This window comes from Mytilus edulis, chromosome 8 (assembly GCF_963676685.1).
Source record: "Mytilus edulis chromosome 8, xbMytEdul2.2, whole genome shotgun sequence".
In the NCBI taxonomy this organism is placed as follows: Eukaryota; Metazoa; Mollusca; class Bivalvia; order Mytilida; family Mytilidae; genus Mytilus; species Mytilus edulis.
In genome coordinates this window covers 20,268,311-20,289,726 of record NC_092351.1, presented here as the reverse complement: position 1 = coordinate 20,289,726, position 21,416 = coordinate 20,268,311, and the positions used below count along the sequence as shown (strand labels likewise).

The following is a 21,416-nucleotide window of genomic DNA, read 5'->3' as shown; positions in this document are numbered from 1 at the left end:
GTAATGGGCGAAAATGGACATTGACAAATTTTTCTAATTAGCTTTAATATCTTGGTCCTGGACAATGTTGATTGATTTAAATGTTGACGCCTGGCAGGATTTTAAGATCATTTATTAATTTGTTGACTTGTTTTTCAGTGAAATTTCATGTAGACCAGGGTGTTTTAAGTGGATGTATTAAGTGTCAGATCCTTTGTAATAAGATTCTGATATCTTTCCTCCGTTGAAAAAGACACGATTTTATCTTGTACTGTAAGGAATCCTATTTCCTATTTAAGCAATGGTCAATAGTTGTCACTGATAACTGACCACTGTAACTGTGTTTCCAAGTATCTAAGATTGGAAGTTTGGAGTTTACCATAAGTAAAGAGTAAAAAGAAAAAGATGTAAAGCATGGTCTTCTTAATGTCCAAAACAAAATTTTAGTGTATAAGGAAACACAAAGTCTAACTTTTTGCTTGTCCATCTATGGATTGTTTTGTGTTGTAATCTTGAAGAAGCACTTCCTCCCTTTAATATACAAATATATTTAATTATATAAAGCAGTGATTGAAGTATAGTAAAAAATCATGTAACAATTCTTAGAGGAAAACATGCTAAAATAGAGAGAGATATAATATGGGAGCTACTGTACTATTCAGTCTCTACAAAATATTGCTGACATTTTTACTGTTAACTCTTATATCAAGGAGAATGCATGTCAAGATTAGTCTACATTGAATTATGATTTAAGAAACTTGTGTTTAAGCATGGGAATGGAGTAAAACTATTGATTGGTTTGAGAAGAAAGCTTCAGACTGAAATTGGATTCTATGTGACACTTTGATAATAACAGAAAAAAATCAACATTCAAAATAGATTTAAAAAGATCTCAAATATATCTCAGCTGGTGGCTTAATATACTGAATTTTATAATGAAAAATCAATTTTATAATTGTCATTGTTATAAATGAAACCTTTGACATCACAGAAAATAAAAAAAAATGGCCATTGTTGAAATAATCATTAATAATTGGCATCTCATAATGAGAGATTGTCATTTCATGGTATAAGTAAAGTTCGTTGAACTACGAATTGTTGTCTTTGGATCAGGTTTTCCTTTAAGTGGAGGGGTTACATTGTATTCTTTGGTGCTTGACCCTGGCGCCTATGTGACAGATGTCATACAAATACCTTGATCCCAGTTCTGTAACGAGATACACCGCCCCTATTGATCCCACTGACCAAGTTACATCCAGATCTCACAATCATAATAGTATTATGTATGCTGTATTATTGTAAACAGACTTGTTTGTGCTAATAGAGCTATAAAAAGCATTGAATTTCCAGCCGATTACCCAGTTATTAATAAATAAAAGCTTTTCAAAAAGATTTTTGGGGTAAAATATAGAAACTGTATTTAAATGGCCATAAAATAAATGGCTCATGATAGAGTCTTTATTAAATTTGGATGATTCACTTTTCTTTTCTTATTTTGTTTTTTTTTGTGATAAAAGTTCAAAACAGCTATGGGCTGTTTAAAATTCTGATGACGCTAGGGGAAATGGGAAGAAACTTTATCAATCGACTTAACGTGAAACTGTTTACCTGTTTTTGTGTGGCAAAACCACATTTCAAGTGTGAAGACATTAAAATCTATGAACTGTAAAATATTATCAATTGTTATATATTATATTATTTTGATAGAATAACATGTCCTTTTACCACAACTTTTACAAGATTATAAAAAAATACATCTATTTGCAGATTTTAGCAAATGCCTGCGTCAGAAAATTATAAGTCAGCTGAAGGGGGTTTAATAACAAACAGTCACTATATAATCATGTATATATTTTGAATTTTCAATGACAGATTTGTAAAAACAATATAACAATGGTTGCTGCAATAAATGGACCTATTTAGGGTTCAGAAATTAGTAGAGTGTTGTAAAATGATGGTAAAAAAAGTCTTTAACAGATAATGTCCTCTAATTATTATTATTAATTAATATTGAAATGACTAGGAACAAAAGACTCTATTCCTCTGTTGTACATACTGAGTATAATAATTTCATTTATGAGAGGCTAGCTGCAGTATTTAAGGGAACAACCTGATCGATATAACTTCAAGGGTGCATTATGTTTTTTTCCTAAAATAAATTCTGACTCATAACCCATACCCCCCCCCCCTTTTTTTTTTGGTGTAAAATAGTTGCTACCTAAGTAAGAATGTTGTTGGTGTTTTGATAATCTTATAATAAGAAACCCACTTGCTTTTGCTTCAAATATTTATAACTTTGAACTCTAGTTGGTCACTACTTAATTTATTTTGAAAGAACAACAATGGTACGCCTGATTTAGCTACGTTACGCCATTAACTTATGGTAATAGTACACTATTTAGTTTAACTTTCAATGATTAGTCCTGTCTTTAGAATCGTTAATTTTAATTTTGTTTTAAGTCTGACATTATTCATTATTATGAGGCCACCCAGGTCATATGCTAATCTATATTATATTGAAACAGTGAACAGTAATGTATTATAATCATATGTATAGAGCTTAATATAGAACCAAGTACAGATTTATTTTCTTGTCAAATTTTATAACTAACAAGAATGATTAGGATTTTATAGATGGGGGGAAAAACATTTATAGCATTGTACTTAGGAATGTTTTTGTTTTGTATTTTGGTCTGAAAAGTACACACAAATACATGAGGAGAAAAATTAGAAGACACAAAATGATAAGCAAAAATTTTAAAGGAAAGCAGTCTTCATGATAGACTTTTGCAGCTACTGGACTAAAGATCATTTTATGGAAAATTTTGTATATATTTTGTTGCCCTCATTAGAGATTCTTATAAGCCCTCAGTAGAGATTCTTATTAGCCCAGTAGAAATTTTTCAAGACAGGACTTTACAAAGGTGGGACTGTAGTCAAGAGTGATGGCAGTGAAAACACAGTTGACAAGTCCAAAAAACACTTATCCTTCTGTAAATTACGTAAACTTGTAATTTGCAACATGTTAAGATCTCATCAGGGTCTATGCGTGACGCAAGATTTATGATATTTTTGTAAGCATGACACGTGAAAGTCGAATTATTGTGCCTTGAAAAACAGGAAATGAAGTCTAGGTGGGACACAGGAATTTACAAAAAAATGAGAATTGCTTATGTACATAGTGTAAGTGGAATACGGGAATCTTACAAAACAGTAAGCAGGATCCTGGATCAGAACCCCACAATGAGACCCCCTTGAGAAGTCATGTTTGGTTAATTAATTGATGAATGATGAATGAAGGTAGGAAGAGACAGGGATTGTCACAACTAGAAACAGAATATATCTGGTTTAACTTTTTTTTTTTATATATTTTGCTATCTTAATGCTTAAACATCAGTAACCAATACACAACATGAAGTATGTAACAACATCAATCCCAAGATAAATGATAGAAAAAAACCATCACGATTCTTCTCAAATTAAATATAAATAATTATTATGCTACTACTGAAATCTAGTTAAAAAGGAACATCATGATTGATCTACTGAAATGATATAGAAATAAACTTCAAACGGTTCTTTATAGTGTATATGTTACGGATTTTAGAAATGACTCAAACAAAATTGTGTAATTGAATGAATGTAGTAAAGACTAAATAAAGTAACGTTTCTTTTTATCTTTTCAGGTTACCGTCAATGATAATGGAGTTCCAAATCTGTCCTCTACAGCAAGAGTTCTTGTCGAAGTCCTGGACCAAAATGACAACGCACCAGAGTTTCAAATCCATTCCCATCAGGTTAGAATCCTCCGACCAAAGACAGGAAGTAAGCAAAATCCTGTCTATAGAGTATATGCCGTGGACAAAGATGAGGGTCTTAATGCTGAGTTATCATACAGGATGCAAGGAAAGAGAGCCAGTCAATTCTATGTGGAGAAAACCAGTGGTCAAATCTATGTTGATGAAATTGAGCCTGGATCATATAGTTTTAGGGTGTGTACATAACATGTTGTAACAATTATGTTTGAATTGAAATTGAAATTAACGAAAACTGTATGCATTTTGGATTTAGTACCTATCTATAGATACCAAATTTTGTGGATTTTATGGTTAAAAGCATAAATTATTGAAGAAGTAATATTGCCACTCTCTGAGGAAAAGTTGACCTTGGCTATTCTTCAGTCCAAGTCTCTTTTAACCATATAACTCCTCAACTATTAACACATCCCTGTCCTTCAAAATTTTGTTTTTGAGAATTCCTGATGAAGGCAATGTCAGAAAACGGCTTTGGAGCCATCAAATTTATTTAGTGTTAATTTATTATTAGTGTTCAACAAAATGGAAATGGCCTATAAGCTTGCATGTCCACAAAATCAGGTATCCATGAAAATACAATCTTACCTCAATCCATCAAATTAATGGATACAGAATGTAAATTAGTAAATCTTATAATTTATCAGCATACATTTACATTTTCATTCTATTTTATTATGTTTTATAATTTTTAGTATCATTGCTGGTCCATGTTTCAAATGCAAGACTAAATTTTTGTTTTCACTTGTTTTTGTATATCTAACAAATGTGATTAAGGCTTTTCAATAAAAGTTTCAAATGTAGTTGTATTATAAGTTTTATAATTCACCAGACTTGAGAATGCATTTTGCAATTCTCCCAGAACAGTTAATAAACACTATATAAACTACATGTGACTAAACTTTTTGAATTTTAATGTATGTTATAAGTATGTCTGGCCTCAGTCTGAACAAATTAAACCATGTATAAGAAATTCATGATTTTCTTTGAATATTATAGGTTAGAGCATATGATCGTGGAGACAACAGACAGAAAGACTCTTGTAAGGTGATGGTAGAGGTGATCGAGGGACCAAAAGCATCAGCTAGCCAGCCAGTATTTGAAGAGTTGACTTACAAGTTTCAAATAGAGGAGAATGCTGAGATAGGCGGCTTTGTTGGAATGATAGAAGCTACAGATGCTGACTTTGATAAACTATGGTATCATGTTATTGGTAGGTTCTCTACAGGTTAAGCATCATCATCTACAGGTCTAAATGTGAATGGTTTTCATACTGGGAGTTGGTTTTCTATCAAGAGCACTATCTTCTTAACATCAACTGAATTATGATTATAAATGCATACCTTTAAAATAACCTTTATTTGGAAATGACACAAAGCAATTCAAAAAGTCTAATTAAAAGTCAAATAAAAGAACATGCTGTAGTGAAGATCTGACTTCAGTTTTAACCAATCAGATTGTAACAAAAATTGTTTAGATAACAATAGCTTTTAAAATTACAAGTTTAGGGAAAAGGCATTTGATTCTTAATTTAATGTTCTATACAATTTTAAGCTATCAATTACTGGCAACCTCAGTGGAATTAACATCTTACCATTGATTGGATAAACAGAGTAGAAAACCCTGAACCCTGTAAAGGTTTAAGATAAGGGTCCATGATGAACCTTTTCTGTTTATGTTAATGATATAGAAATATACATGTATAAAAGAATCTTACTTGATTGTAGATGGAGATGAGGACAATCAATTTGATGTAAAGACTGAGTCTGGTACTCTCCTAGTGGCTAAAAAACTAGACTGGGAGACGAAGAATCATTACAACCTTACAATCAGTGTTACAGACGGGATACATGTTACACTCACTACAGTAAGTCTTGTCACAAAGAGATTTCTAACATAGTCATGATGAGTAAACCTAAAGCAGATCTGTTACAATATTCAGCCACTTTAAAGTATTTTGATATAGGCCTTCAAGTCCTAGTTATTTTCTTTTCTACCAGTAAAGTCTGTATTTTAAAGCCATATTTTACATATATATATATATTTTGACTTAAAATGGGCCAATTTCTATCTCGCCTGCTATGTGTTTGGTTTTCTTTCTTATTTAAATGCAGAAAAGGTACATTAAGGTTTTTATAACAAATATATACAATAAATTTCAGCTCCTAAATATTGCCTTCGCTTCAGTATCCAATCAACAAAATCTTTTAAATTCATCTTATACTGGAAGTATAGAAAAGACAACTTGAATGCCTATATCAATATATCTTAAAAGATGCACTTCAAGAGAATTGAAGTGGACCAGATCTTGTGGTGTCCGTCCCATCTCTCGGGTTTATATGTACATTTGTCTTGATTTTTGGCTACTGTCTGACAGTCTGATATTGGCTTTTGTCATAGATTCCTATTTCAAGTACTTTGAAAGTGATGTCAAAAATCTGAATTTCCTATTACTTAAGGGGGTGACCCAGAATTCTACAAAAGTTTTTTTTCAAGGATCTACAAACAAGAGATGACCTTTTGATACACCTGAATTACTATGTTACAAAAGGTTATAGAAATGTAAACAAAACTGTAATTTTTATAAATACAATAATTAAATTCAGATATTGCCAACATCTGATTACACTTGTATATAATACAATAACCCAGAGATGGATTTGAAATGCCAGATTAATATAAATGTTATCATATAGGTGGACATAACAATAAAATAAAGCAGAAATACTAATCAGCTAAGTATGGAACCACTTCATATAGATAATTTCTAGTGATTCACACTTATATTTCATTGTCTACTTGTACCACTACAAAGAAACCATGTGTTTGGTTAATTAATCCAGGTTTCTTCATGGTCTTCATCAATGCTTTAAAGACTGTAAGATGGAATTTTTTATACAGTTTAAAACAATTCTGTGTTTGTATTTTGGGTACATATATCCATTTCGGGTTAAGTGATTATAGAAAATAACTTTGAACACATTAAATTTATAGCGTGTTGCTTTAATTTTTTCAACTCCAAAAGTACCCACTAAAAATGTACTGTGTAAGATATTTACATTAGTCCTATCAATTTAAATATTGCAAATTTTACTGATAAATCATGGCAAAAGACACTAAAAAATGCTAGAATTTCAGTGTACCTAAATTAAGAATACCTAATTTAAAGGGATAGTAGCTACGATTTTGACAAAAATATGAACAAGTTTTAAAGCTGCTAAAATCAAAGATATGTACTAAATATAAGCAATAAGATCGGTAAAATGTTTTCATAAACCACAGAAGTGTTAATAATTGATAATTCATATCGTGTAGTGTGCCTATTCATCTCATTAATTATGCATCGGGTTTACTTCCCGAACTTTGCCGACATAGCGAGTGAGCTAACCAAGATATATATAGATACGAACACGTGCTTTTTGTTTTCTTACATATTTGATAATTACTCCTTATAAAACGTACATATTTGACGCCGTTTATCAAATTATGTAAATAAAAAATATAACAAATACCGTCATATTATTCCAACCCAAGATTCTCCAACAATGGCGATATTATACACTTGTTATTACATTTGTATGACCAAACCATGCCGATAATGTATACACGTGTTTGTGTGTTAAATCGGGGCCTCCATGAAGGATACACTTGAAGAATAATACTTAAGTTTAGGAAGTTGATTTCTAATTTCTTCTAAGGTGGGAGATTACTGCCCGTAAATTTATAAACATATTTTTGACAATTATGAACACGTTGAGATTTTTTTTCATGTGATCTGGAAAATTTAAGAAATGTAAACATTACGCAAACCGTCGGCTACTTTTGTTTGACTTTGCCTGCGTCGCAGGTGTTTCGAGTGATTTTAATGACCGATCTCATCGACGTTTTTTTATTTTTAATTTACAATAACTTGTCTGCACCTTTTTTTTGTTTCTTTTCTCGCTAAAACTGTTAATTCGCGTACCATTTCCGCGATAACATTCCCGTTCGACCATTTTCCCTTCGAGGCACAATGTGCGATTGCGCATTGGGAACTGACGAGTAAAGGTCACATGAATAAGGGTTGGGCTTAACATCGAATTATTATCTATAGATAATAAATAAATGTAGGTGTTAAACGTTAAAAAACTTCTAAATGCTTAATGGAACGTAACCAGTAATTGTTTTAATCATAATTATTTTACTTTTTGTACAAAATCCGGCATATAGATTAAAAAAGTAATTTTAACGAAAATCGTAGCTACTATCCGTTTAAGAATTTATTTGAAAAACAGCCAAGGTCACCTAAGGTTGAAGTGATTTTTGATGGCATGACACTTTAATAAAATTAATATTTTATAAAGCATTAAAACAAAGGTACAATAAAGTGTGGGCGTGTTATCCAGAAGACAAGTTTTATCGGTGGTGACAAAAGAACAATCCTAAGGCTTTTATCTTGTCAGGAAGTTATTGTGGTAATTAATTTGATAATATCTTACCAGGATTTGGAATATTAGTAACACCAAAAATATCTAGATGACATTTGATGGTGCAGTGCAATCCTGCACTATGGTACACCATACATTTCTGAGTGATATTGTCTATAATAGTTGTCATTGTGGCTGTACAATATATCAAAATTAGACAGGCAAGACTTGTTACCAGGTTACATGTACTTCAGGACAACTTGGGGGAGGGATCGGAAGAAAAATTACCCTTTTAGTAAAATATCTTTTGAAATAATTAACCTCTTTTGTGCATTCTAATCCTCATAGGCGGATCCAGGGGGGGGCCCGGGCCCCCCTTTCGTGGGAAAAATTTGGTTGATTATATAGGGAATCATTGAAGCATGACTGGAGTGGGCCCCCCCTTTAGGTCAGTCAGCGGGTCCCCCTTAGAAAAAGTTCTGGATCCGCCACTGATCCTATCTAGTTAATGGTTGCTACTTAAGTTTAAAGTCAAAAATTGGTGTGTAAAAAATATAAGGTAATACTGAGAATCTGAGATCTAAACGTTTTTTATGGCCCTGCAACAAAGTTGTCGGGCCATATAGTATTTTGTTGCAGGGCCATATATCTTTACCCTTGTCTGCCATTCCTCCATTCTTTAATTCCGTCATTCCTCAACAAACCATTATACAGACTGTTTTCTAAACACCTTCAGATATTGGGCTGATTTTTGGTATGCGAGTTAACAATGATGACTTACAAATGAAGTTTAAATTTAGTTCAGCTCCATTCGTGTTGGAACGTCATTCTGGCACATCTAGTTTTATTTTATAAATTGTTTTAGAAAATATACTGAAATGAGGGCTTAAATACTTGTGCAATACAAAGTATAACTTATAACTTTCATGGATTTGTCAGCTAAATTTTAAAAGTTTTTGCATTGTAATGCAAAATTTAAAGTTTTGATACAATTTTAAAATTACAGAAAAATGAACTACTTAGTATTCAGCATGTGGCATGTCTTTCAAGACTTTTAAAAATTTGTATATTTAAAAAATAATCAGTTGAAAATTACGACTTTGAAAAAAAAAAACCTTCAAACATTACTGTATCCTGTTTTTTTGTGAAGATTTATGGAAGTAAAATTAGATCTATTAGCAGTTAGATTTTCACTTGAGGTTTACAGTGATGTATTTTAAATGAGAGAAATATGCCACTGATGTAGCATTAAAACAGATAAAGTTTAACTCATTTGAACTTATAATGCTTCATCTTGAGAATAAAATAAGATAGAATCTTGAAATAACACTTATTAGTGAGTAGAAAAACAACTATAAACCTACCAGAATGATAATTCTCTGTAAAAAATATAAAACGGTGTGGAATTTTGGAATTGTGGCATTTTATAATGAAATTAGATGAAGCTTCTATAAAATAACGTAGATCAACCTAATTTAATTTACAGCTAAACTGAATTACTGAATTTTTATAGAATAAAGGCTTTTAAAAAACATGATGCATTCATTACCTTAGGAAATCCAGTCAACATTCATAATCAAGATTTCCCTGTTTGGAAATTGAGGTTGATCATAAGTATCAATTTCCAATACATTATTAGATCTACCAGTAAACCTATTTTAGTTTCAACTGGTATTTTGTAATGAAACAGCATGTCTAGGGGGAACTTTACTTTTGATTTGCTTGAATTTCAAATTATAACACATCTTGCATATTTTTTTTAAACTGCTGTTATTATAAATAAAACTAAAATTGTTTGATTGCAAGAAATTGGATAAACACGTGTATGATTTCAGTTGTGAGATTTCAAATTGACAATTTTCTGCTGTCCACAGTTTTCTTTAAAAAAAAAAGATCCAACATGACATGCTAAGCTAAATATATCCAATATGTCATGTCGAGCTCCTTCAGGTAAACAACTTGCATGGTTTTCATTGAGAAGAAACATAAAAGTTTGAATCTAAGCTGTACTTCAGGGTGGCATGGAAAAAATTGTGCAGATTTCACCATGGGGTAAATTGCATTGTATGTTCCTCTGTGTACTGAAGGATTTGTATGTAATAAAAACCTACATAGTACTTGAAATGGGCATTGTTTAGCTATAACTTAAGACAAATTGTTTATACATGTGTGTATATAAATTGAGGGTGTGATGTTCTTTGGTACTTATATATGTCTTGGTTACTGGATAGCAGATGGAAAGGGTCGATTCAACAGGTCAATTAATGGCTGTCATTGTAAACTCTGAAAATTGAGAAAGATACAGTGTTATGATAGCTAATAATAAGAAGATGTGGTATAATATTGCCAATGAGACAACTCTTCACAAGAGACTAAATGACATTGACATTAACAACTATTAACAACCATTCTAATAACAATACGAGTTAAAAGATGTATAATAATGAGACTTGAATCAACCATCACAATATACCAAAAAGGACATCATGAACTTATCGTCTTCTACTAAAGGCAAGTGTCTGCACATTGCAAACTATACATGTCCTCTAGAAAAAAAAACTGCAAAAACAAGCAAATATTTGATACAAACACTTAGTCATTCAAGGGACAAGATTTCTATAATTATTGATCACATTCTTTTAAAGTTTGCACTTTAGCAGTAATGAATGTATCAATAAGGCATGTTTAATTAAATATTGACTCAATTGATTGTGAAACCATGCATCTATAAGCTGCATAAGCTAGAGAATGCCACACATCTTCCATTTGATTTTAAATAGGTTGTTTTATTTATAAAATTACTGATCAATCATTGTCACTGGCCTTTCCGGTAGATTTCATTGAAAAATGGTTTAACCTGTATTTACTTTTATGTATTTTTTGCTTCAGGTAGCCCTATAATTACTCCAGCAGGTGTTTCTTAGGTTCTTGACACTAGAAATAATGACCACTAATAATTTTATTTTTGTTCGGACATGTCACATACTGAAAAAATGCCTGAACAACAAATTCAAATTAAAAAAATTTCATTCCTGCAGAAACAATGTAAATTTCTTCTAGTTTCAACATATTTGTTGCCATTATTTAAAAGTTCATTGAACAGACAGGCACTTCTTGAATATGTATATATTTGTACTTTAAATGGGTGTACTCTTAAGGTTAAATCGGATTAAAAGAATGATTTTATTTTGAAACCTTTTGTACCAGCCTGTGTGATAACAGTTTGTCAATATAGGAATCAAGTTTGTGTCTCAATGTTATAAAACAAAAAGAAGGATTTATTTTCCTCTTTGATGACTGAGGGTCAGGACCTGTGTTTTGATTAAATACACATATATTTTGTAACATGCCTTTCTGTGTTGCCAGATCTGAAACATCATAAGTTTTCACAGGATGAGGTGAAAAAGGTCAATCAGGTTTTTTGTCACGAACTCATTGATAAACTGGGTATGGGGTTCTTTTTTCCTCTGGATCAAAAGACGAAATGTCTGATAGGAAATAAATATGTTAATGTGGAAATTTAAATTATTATGATGTAAGGCCGAAGTTCATCATTGGATCTTTAGATCTCGGTGATAACGATGCTCTTACAAATTAACGCTCGGCTTATGATGTTTAGTGTAAACAAATTTATATTCTTTATAGTTGCAAGGGTATACAATTATGTAACCTGCAGTGTACCCGTAAAGCCAAAATATATCAAAGTTAAAAACCTCTAATCACGTAACTAAACCATTTTAATGTCTTTATAACATTACATGCTTTTTTCCCTAGTCTCCAAAAGTCTGCAAAGTGATGTATGCATTTGTAAAAGGTTTTTCATTAAAATCATATAGTTTTCGGTCATTTAAAAAAGATTTAAGGGATGTTGATATGTATGTAATAGTGCAGTAAAATATCCTGTATGAAAGTTTATTTAGACTTGAATAGATAGCATATCAGCCAATCCTATAATGATTTACCATTTAGCTACGTTAAGTGGGCATATTATACTGTACTACCAATAGGTTTTCCGTTAAATCAGTTGTCGTCTTGCAAAAAAAGTAAATACAAAGAGAGTAGACCTTTGTTGTCTCCTTGACATGTACCTCGCAACTTCTTCTATTATATTATCATAAATTTCAAATTTATTGGTTCTACCTTTTATCAAACTTCATTCATTAAAATATCAAATATAGTGGTATTGTTTATATGTAAGTTGTTAAAGTTACAAGAACTATAGTTTTACAAGACATTTTTTACTATGGCACATACAGTCCTATGCTGCATGGATAATAGATGTATACTGTAAAAAACCATGACCTGCTTTTCATCTCCTTGTGATGGTTTATAAAATGTCCCAAATATATAGTGAAATAGATTTTCTTTATCTCAAGAAACCATTTGCTAAAGATTTAAGCTTTTATAATTTTTGATTGTTATATGTTTTGTTTTTCAGGTGTACATCAATGTTATAGACATCAATGATAACAGTCCGTTGTTTCTCAGTCCATCTTACGAAACAACTATTCCTGAAAACATGGATGTCGGCATGAGTATAATGAAAGTCTCGGCCATTGACAAGGATGAAAACAATCGTCTTTTCTACACCATAACAGCAGCAGAGAATGAAATCAGCATCAATAAATTTGACATTGACTCTAGAACAGGTAGGTTAAGGTCATTTTGAATAACCATGGTAACAGTATTATGATTTATTTCCATGTTTGTTTATAGATAACCTCCAGACATTTACAAGACAAAATTTAATTTAGCTTGTATACTTAATAATTTATGAATGAAGAAGATCATAAAAGAGTCACATGTTTATAAAAGTCTCTAGAAATTATGACATCTATTACATAATGTCAAAGTAGATTTCAAGGTCATGTTGATCCTGAATGATTTACGTTATCTTACCAACACAAATATTATCAATGGTGAGTAATACAAAATAAAAGTCACATAAACTTATACCTGTGCATATAACTGTCTGTTGTGTCATCAGAACTTAATTTCAATATACAGAAATAAAGTACCATGAGATACACTGCTGACACTTTTCTGAGACCATATTTTTGCTGCTCCCCAGCCCTTGTTCACATAATAAGAATATAAAAAAAAACAAATGTCATAAAGCATAAGTGTAGATTCATTATTCATCATTTTGTAGCATATTTACTTGGTTTCCATGTGTATTAAGAATAGCTTACTATAGGCTTTTTCTAAAACAACACATATTGATATCCATGAAATAAAATTTTCTTAAAACCATGAAAATTGGTTCCTACAAAATAGATAAATCTACAGTATCATAAGCAACTGGTGTTAATTTTTCTTATAAATTCATACACCTTTTACTGTTTTGTTGTCATTAAGATTTCTGTCTTCTTTTTAAGGTGTGATTACTGTAAAAGAGGAACTAGACAGAGAAGTGATTTCTACACATGAGTTGACTATCATGGTTAGAGATCAGGGTATCCCATCCAATCGTAACTTTACACGGGTTAGAGTCATCGTAACAGATCATAACGACCATGCTCCAAAGTTTTTATCCAGTACCATAGAAGGGAGAGTATTTGAATCTGCCGCTGTAGGGACATCTGTAGTGGAAGTTATTGCCCTTGATGATGATAAAGGAGAAAATGCTGAGATAGCCTACAGTATTCAATCTGGTAGGTGTAGAAGTGTGACTGAAAGGTGTCCCCCTTACACATTCAGCTCTAATATGGTTATAATGATGTTTTTTCCTGCTTTTACCCTACAGTAAAGTGATGCATTCATTATTAAAACTTGAAGTTACATGGAACTTGGTGTAATACAATATTTAGAAGCAGAAATTTCTTATTCAATGGGTTAGGTGCAAATTTGTTACCAGGTTTACAGTCTAATCTCTTCTGCATACATCACACTTCTAATATAAAATATATGAACCGTCATTTTCTTTTAAGTTTCAAAAAGAGTAGTGGGGGAAGCGATTTAATTTAAAGATAAACAAAATTCTTAAATTTCTCTTCAAAATTTTGATGAATGAATACATCATTCCAATGTTTTCTAAATTACTTCATTGAAGGGTGTTAATGTGTTGGTGTACCCCTATAAATATATGACAAACATTTAATTGATATTTAATTGGGAGGTTATCAACATGCTAATCTGAGACCATCAAGTACTTGTACAAAGTACTTGTGGTTAAAACCATCAAATTTCCTTTGATTACAAGGTGAATGAGTACTGTTTTATTACCTTATATTGAATGATAGGTACTAAGTGAATTTTTATAACCCTCTGAAAGAGGTTCCTACAGGTTTCGTAAGATTTGGACAACATGTTTTGCATAGGAATTGATTTTAAATTTGTCATTTCATCACAAAATTGGCAGCTGTGTTAGAAAGATATTAAATAATTCATTTATGATTTTTTTAAGTACAAACTTTATGTTCATTGAAATTCAATGCAATGAAAAGACCCAATTTAGCCTCAGAGGTGGTGTGGACAAAATGGTCTACAAAGTGACAAAGTCATAGGAGCAGAAAATTTGAACAACTATCATTAAATCATTATTTATTCATAAACACAAACCCCTGCTTTACCTTTTATGGTAATGGTAGAGTGGACGCTAACATAGGCTCTTTTATTTCACACATTCTAATTGTGTTTGTATATTTTATTAAGAAGTTAAATGGAAATTATGTTTATTCTTCACAATTGATTTTAAAGTTATGAGAATTTGATGATTTGACTTTAAAGTGGCTTTCACCTAGCACTTTATTTATAAATTTAATTTTATGCTTATTATCCTATTCAAAGACATATTTATTGAAAATTTTACACAGATGGACAGTGAAAAGTACTTTAAAGTCTAGTTAAACAGTTCAAGGGTTTTATATCATACTAAACATGGCCATTAATCTTTACCCAAATTTAGCAAAGTGGCTAAGTATACACAATATGGACTATAATATCCAATAGAAATTGACCAAAAATAAATTGCTTTTTACCCAAATATACTTAAGCATATTGATATCAACATTTTGCATGACAAAAATCATTTTTCACAAGAGAAAGTGAGATTGTGTATATATTGATGAAAAAAATTAAATGAAAATATCTGCATCAAGCAAGTATATCTTTCACAAACTATTTTTTTTTCCGTGTTTCAATTTTACCCCTGACATTAAGTTCTTGTACTGTACATCTGAATTGCACAGAATCACACAATCCAATCATTAAAGCTACTGTAAGCCGACCTTTGGACACTTTATAGGTCTATATAAGGCATTAATGCCATGTTTAATTATGTCAGCTGCTGCACATCTGACCTCAGATTTTTGTTCACTCTTTAGAAAGGTCAAACAAAGGTCAGATGAAACATGGATTTTAATGACAATTTTGAGAAATCGGAACCAAACGTATACTTAAAAGGAAGATGAAATTATATTATGTATTTATTAAAAGATATTTAATAGTCTTTCTTTTGTATTTTGAAGTACTTTTTCAAGGTTAACGTTACCTAACCTCCTTTCAATATTGTAACCTTGGACATTAATTTCTATTTTATATGGAGATTGGATATCAAATGTGTGTGTTGCAGTCGATGCAAACAGAATATTAATGTCCCTCTTAGGGTACAAGAGGAACCATGTTTGTTCAGTAGGGGAAAAGGACACAAGAAATTGATAATTATGGTTACATTTATGTACCTATAAAGACATGCTGCATTATTTTGAAATAGCTTTTTATTTACATAATTTTCATACAGCTGCTTGTGAATTTTTTTTAAAAACAGGACATTTATGTTTGAAACTACCCTGTTTTTACCTCTGATGGAGGTTTCTGCTAAATGAATTGTTAACCTGATAAAAAAAAGTTAAAGATTAAAGCATATTTTGTAAGATATAAACATTAGACACAGATATTCTTGATCAATCCAGCGTAAAAATAAATAGAAATAATTATGTGCATGGGTGTTTTTGTAGTGCATATTGTGAGAAATAATTGGCTATGAAAATGCTGCCTATTAATGAATTTTTTGCTGAGATGGTTATATCATATTGAAAGATGTCTTTTGACATGAAACAATTATATAACTGTTGCTTACTTTAACAAGATGTATGACATACCTTTCATATATCTACTACAGGTTACATTTGACCTCCAAAAAAGGCATTCTTCATCTTTATGATCGGGGAATGTGTTTTGACAAATCTCAAATAATGTCTATTCCATAAAGGATCACTGACAAATTAATTAAAAAGTAAAAATATTTATTAAGAGACATATTTTAGTGATACAGTTTTTCACATACTTTTCCCATGTTTTCCATGATTTTTTTTAAAAAGATTAGATTTTAGCTTATAAAAAAGAAGATGTGGTATGATTGCCGATGAGACAACTCTCCACAAGAGACCAAAATGACACAGAAATTAACAACTATAGGTCACTGTACGGCCTTCAACAATGAGCAAAGCCCATACTGCATAGTCTGCTATAGTCACCTAACCATGGTGTAACAGTGCCTTTAACTTATAAATATAATACAATGCAACAATCCAATCTTTCTGTTAAATTTTGGATATTTTTTTTCATGTTGGAATGAATCTGTTTAGTTAAAATAGTTTAAAATTTTATCTTTAAAATTGTTTGTTCAGTTTGCATCTAGGTCATACAACTTAAAGCTTGTTTAAATAAAAGAAGAAATCCATTGAAGTAAAACAAATTAGTTGCCACTGCAAAGAAATTCTGGTGCATGTTATGAATAGTGATTTTTTTTCAAATCATTTAGCATTTATTTATGTCTTGTTGTAAACTAGGGGCAAATATTTATATTTCAAAAGATTTTAGATATGAATTAATGTACTATTTTATAGATCTTATAGTTTAATAGGAACTGAAAAATCCATTAAAGAACTTTTAAAATAAACTTCACAGATATCACAAATTGGTACCTATTCAAATATGAAAAGTTACTATTTAAGAATTGTAAATTGTTCATGTGAAATAGAAATAAATTAACCATTAAATACATTTGCAGAAATGTTAAATTGCATTTTCTTGCTTATGTGTCCCATAAAATGTTTTTAATTCAAAGTTAATAAGTTTGTAAATGTTTTGGTGCAATATGAAAATTGTATTCATGTAAAAAAAGGAAAGCTCTTCAAGGCTAAATGTTTTATGCTTGGCTATTGATGAAGATAGATAAGCTTCAATACACAACTGTCAAAGTTTATAAATAATGAAATCAAATGTCTATTATAGTTTATTTTGAAGAGCAAGTTACATCTGATGAGCAAGTACAGTCAAAGGGGGATAACTCTATTTCCTTTAATATTTTTCTTCACTTGGCTTTAGTATAATAAAAAAAAAGTACAAAGAAGGCCATCTGGTTATATATGAATTATGAGTTTTACATTTTAAACCTTATTGATTGTTGAGAGTCTCTGGAGTCTGGACTTAACTGATTAAACTCTCAATACTAAACTTAATAAATCTAACTGATTAAACTCTCAATACTAAACTTAATAAATCTAACTGATTAAACTCTCAATACTAAACTTAATAAATCTTTGTAAACTTCATTCTAAATCTCATTCTTTTTCAGGTAACATTGGAGACATGTTTGAGATCGATGAAACTCTTGGATTGATCAGTGTCAAAAGACAGCTTGACAAAAACCAGAGAGCAGAATATAGTCTCATTGTAAAGGCATCAGATCAAGGAAGACCACCACAAAGCAGTACTGCCACAGTCAATATATACATCACAATTTCCAATAATGCGCCTCCAAAATTTACTGGCACTAACTACATAGCAGAAATAAATGAGGATATTAAAATAGGATCTAATGTTGCTGTTTTAGAAGCAAAGAGTCAGTCATCAGTTTATTATGAAATAATCCAAGGAAACGAAGGCGACAAGTTCGCTATTAATCCAAATTCTGGTGTGATTTATGTGAAAAATAAAATAGATTATGAACAAGTGAAATCATATGATTTGATGGTATCAGCTGCTAACATTGTTGGTTATTCTGCTTTGACTACTGTTAAAATACACGTTATTGATATCAATGATAATACCCCCGAATTCAGTCAGCAGATTTACGAGGGAACTATTTCTGAAGCAGCTCAGATTGCAAGTGTTGTCGTAACAACAGACAATAAACCGCTTGTCATTCACGCTACTGATCTGGACGAAAATGATAACGGCCGACTAAAATTTTCAATTATTGATGAGGAGGCTAAAAAATATTTTGTAATTGATACAAATACAGGAGCAATTAGAACTGCTGTTCTTCTGGATCATGAAACAATGGATAAGATTGAATTTAGTGTTGATGTTTCTGACCAGGGAAGTCCAGCGTTAAAATCACACCAACCAGCCAAAGTTATAATACATATAGAAGATGTAAATGACCATGCCCCCGTATTCATGCCAAAGGGACTCTCTGCAATCCTTCTGTTACCTACAGCCAAAGATGTACGTGTCACGCAGGTCACAGCAACTGACCCAGATACAAAATCATCGCAGAATGTCAAGTATCGAATTTTACATGACAACAATGGTGGCAGTCATTTCAACATAGATCCGTTATCAGGATTAATTACTGTGACAAATACTAATGAACTTAAAACAAGCTATAGTTTAACAGTGGAAGCTTCAGATGGAAAGTTTCAAACAACTTCATTTGTTAATATTACTGTGAAAACATCACACAGTAGTGGATTAGTGTTTAGTTCACAAGAATATCATGTGACCATTCCAGAAAACAAGGAAATAAGTGACAATCTGATGGTTGTTCAAGTAGTGAACTTTGCAAACGATCCCTTAGTATTCAATCTTTTAAATGGAAATGATATGTTCACCATGGGGCAAACCTCTGGTGTTCTCCAAACCAAACAGAAAATTTTTGACCGAGAGAATATTTCTAATTACAATCTAGTTGTTAGTGTCGAGGATTTAAGTGACCCACCTCGTAAAGCACATGTTGTAGTAAAGGTCAATATTGAGGATGAGAATGATAACAGCCCTGTGTTTCTCAATCAGCCATATGATACAGTTGTTGCCATTACTGCCAAAGTTGGAACACCTGTTAGACAGGTAGGCATAAATTTGTTATTTCTGATGTCTTCTCAAGTCAACAGTGAACATAAAAACATAGATTTGTATTGAAAGTTTGGTGCATTTCTATCAAACAACTTTAATGTCATTGCAAATTATGAGCGCTTACTAGTAAAAGAAAACCCACAAATTTCAAGTATTACCGGTACAAGTAAAAAAACTCAAAATGGTTGTCATAAGCAGTTACTTAGATACACAATTTTCATGTTGCTGTGAGCATATGTGTATGTTTTCTTTTAGAATATTATAGGGTTAATGCTTAATGTTAGTACACCAAACCATTATAATAAAGTACCAATTAGAATATTATACAGTTATTGCTTAATCATGTTAATGTAAGTACAATATCCCATTAATTTATCATAAGTACCAAATAGTTTGATTTACAAGTGATTTTTAAAACATAATCATATACACTCAATTCTTCTAAACTCAGTTTCATCAACAGCTGCTGTTCTGTCATATTTATCTGAAGTCTCTTTACAGGGGCTCTATTATTTTATGTTCTACTTGTAAAAAGGCTCGTTGGAACTCTTTCAAAGAAAAACATGTAAAATTATCACTGAAAATATCTTATTATACCTATGCACCGTCATCCTCAAGCAATATTTGGTACTATGTTCATGATGTTGTAAAAATGAATGTGCACGACACCAAAGGGATCAATTACGAGTGAGACACTTCACATTTATTGATTACGATTATAAACAATAAACGATGTGTTATGATTCCCAATGAGACAATGTTTCATGTGACAAAAAGGAGGGGGTTGTAAATTACTATAGGCTTCTGAACAGACTTCAACAATGAGCAAACTCATATCATATTTTAAGCTGTAAAAGGCACTAGCATGACAAAAAATGTGAAACAATTCATAAGAAAATCACCTAACTTATGCTAAAAACAACATCACCTAACTTATATGCTAAAAACAACATTAAAACATTGCAACCAGCAACAATGACTGGATTAATATATATATTGAATATGATCACTGATGATAATTTAAATATTTTAAAACCCAAAATAGATTTTAAATGTTATGTAATAGAGTGACTTCATATTTAGTCAGCCTCTTGGCAGTGATGAGTTGTATTTGTAATGTGTGAGCGCTTTTTTGGATCTGCCAGACATATACTTCCTGTTTACGAATACTTTGATTTATAGATGGCAGTATGCTTAGCTATGACAACATGTGCATTCTGTAAAGAAAAAAATACTGTTTAAATTTATACTTCCTTTACTTATTTAGAACTGTCAGACATTCCAGGATATATTGATCAACAAAAATAGTTTTATTACGTAACAATAGTCTATGTGCCAATATCAATTTGACTCTGGTTTAACACACTTTTAACATGGATTGTGTCCCTTGGTGAATTGTAAACTTATTCTACGCCCGACAAAATGGGCTGCTGCCCATGCTAAAAGTGATCTATATAATCATAATAATAATATGTATACTTCTAAGTCATTGTTAGTGTTTTAATCAATTTTTATCAAAAATAACTATTGACATCAATTTTTTTTAGATTACCAAAATATGAAAGGGAATGTCATGATGTAAAGTAAAAATTAAGCACACACACAAATTTAGTAGTTCTGCTTGCCCTTAATTGTCAATGAAAATGTTTGTCCATCCTAAGGGAAGTAACTCAAGAAGTCTAAAATTATGGATCAATTATTGAATTGGCAAATAGACTATTGAAACATTATTTTTTCTCAACTTAGGACAAGTCTTTAGCATGTTGACATATTTATACCCTGTTTTGTAGTTGACTGTTCAGGATAGAGATAGCGGAGATAATGGGAAGGTGGAGTTTACAATGGTCAAGGGATACAAAGATAAATTCTCTGTGGATCAAGTGGATGGACAGGTCATGTTAATGAATCCACTAGAGAAGTCGGACGAAGGACAGATATTACTGTTTGTAATGGCCAGTGATTTAGGTAAAACATGAGGACTCAAACATGCTTAAAGTATTCATAATCTTTTGTCAAATCTGTTGTTAAGAAAAGTTGTTTGTTACATCTTTTATACATGTCTTTTTAAAAAAGAATAAAAGATTCATGCATAAAAGAGTCAACCAAAAATAAATTGAAAAGCAGACAATACCTTGGG

At 31.2% G+C, this 21,416-nt stretch overlaps 1 protein-coding gene across 11 annotated transcripts in view; it reads left to right on the top strand.

Annotated features, from left to right (window-relative positions):
• Window positions 1-21,416, top strand: part of LOC139485046 (protocadherin Fat 1-like) — a 122,755-nt gene that overhangs the window by 66,558 nt on the left and 34,781 nt on the right. For all 11 annotated transcript variants that reach the window (XM_071269151.1, XM_071269154.1, XM_071269150.1 and 8 more), the window contains 7 exons: window positions 3,666-3,971; window positions 4,791-5,004; window positions 5,519-5,658; window positions 12,636-12,846; window positions 13,576-13,851; window positions 17,778-19,273; window positions 21,070-21,244. In XM_071269151.1, the coding sequence (XP_071125252.1) occupies window positions 3,666-3,971; window positions 4,791-5,004; window positions 5,519-5,658; window positions 12,636-12,846; window positions 13,576-13,851; window positions 17,778-19,273; window positions 21,070-21,244 (2,818 nt within the window). The remainder of the gene's footprint in view (window positions 1-3,665; window positions 3,972-4,790; window positions 5,005-5,518; window positions 5,659-12,635; window positions 12,847-13,575; window positions 13,852-17,777; window positions 19,274-21,069; window positions 21,245-21,416) is intronic.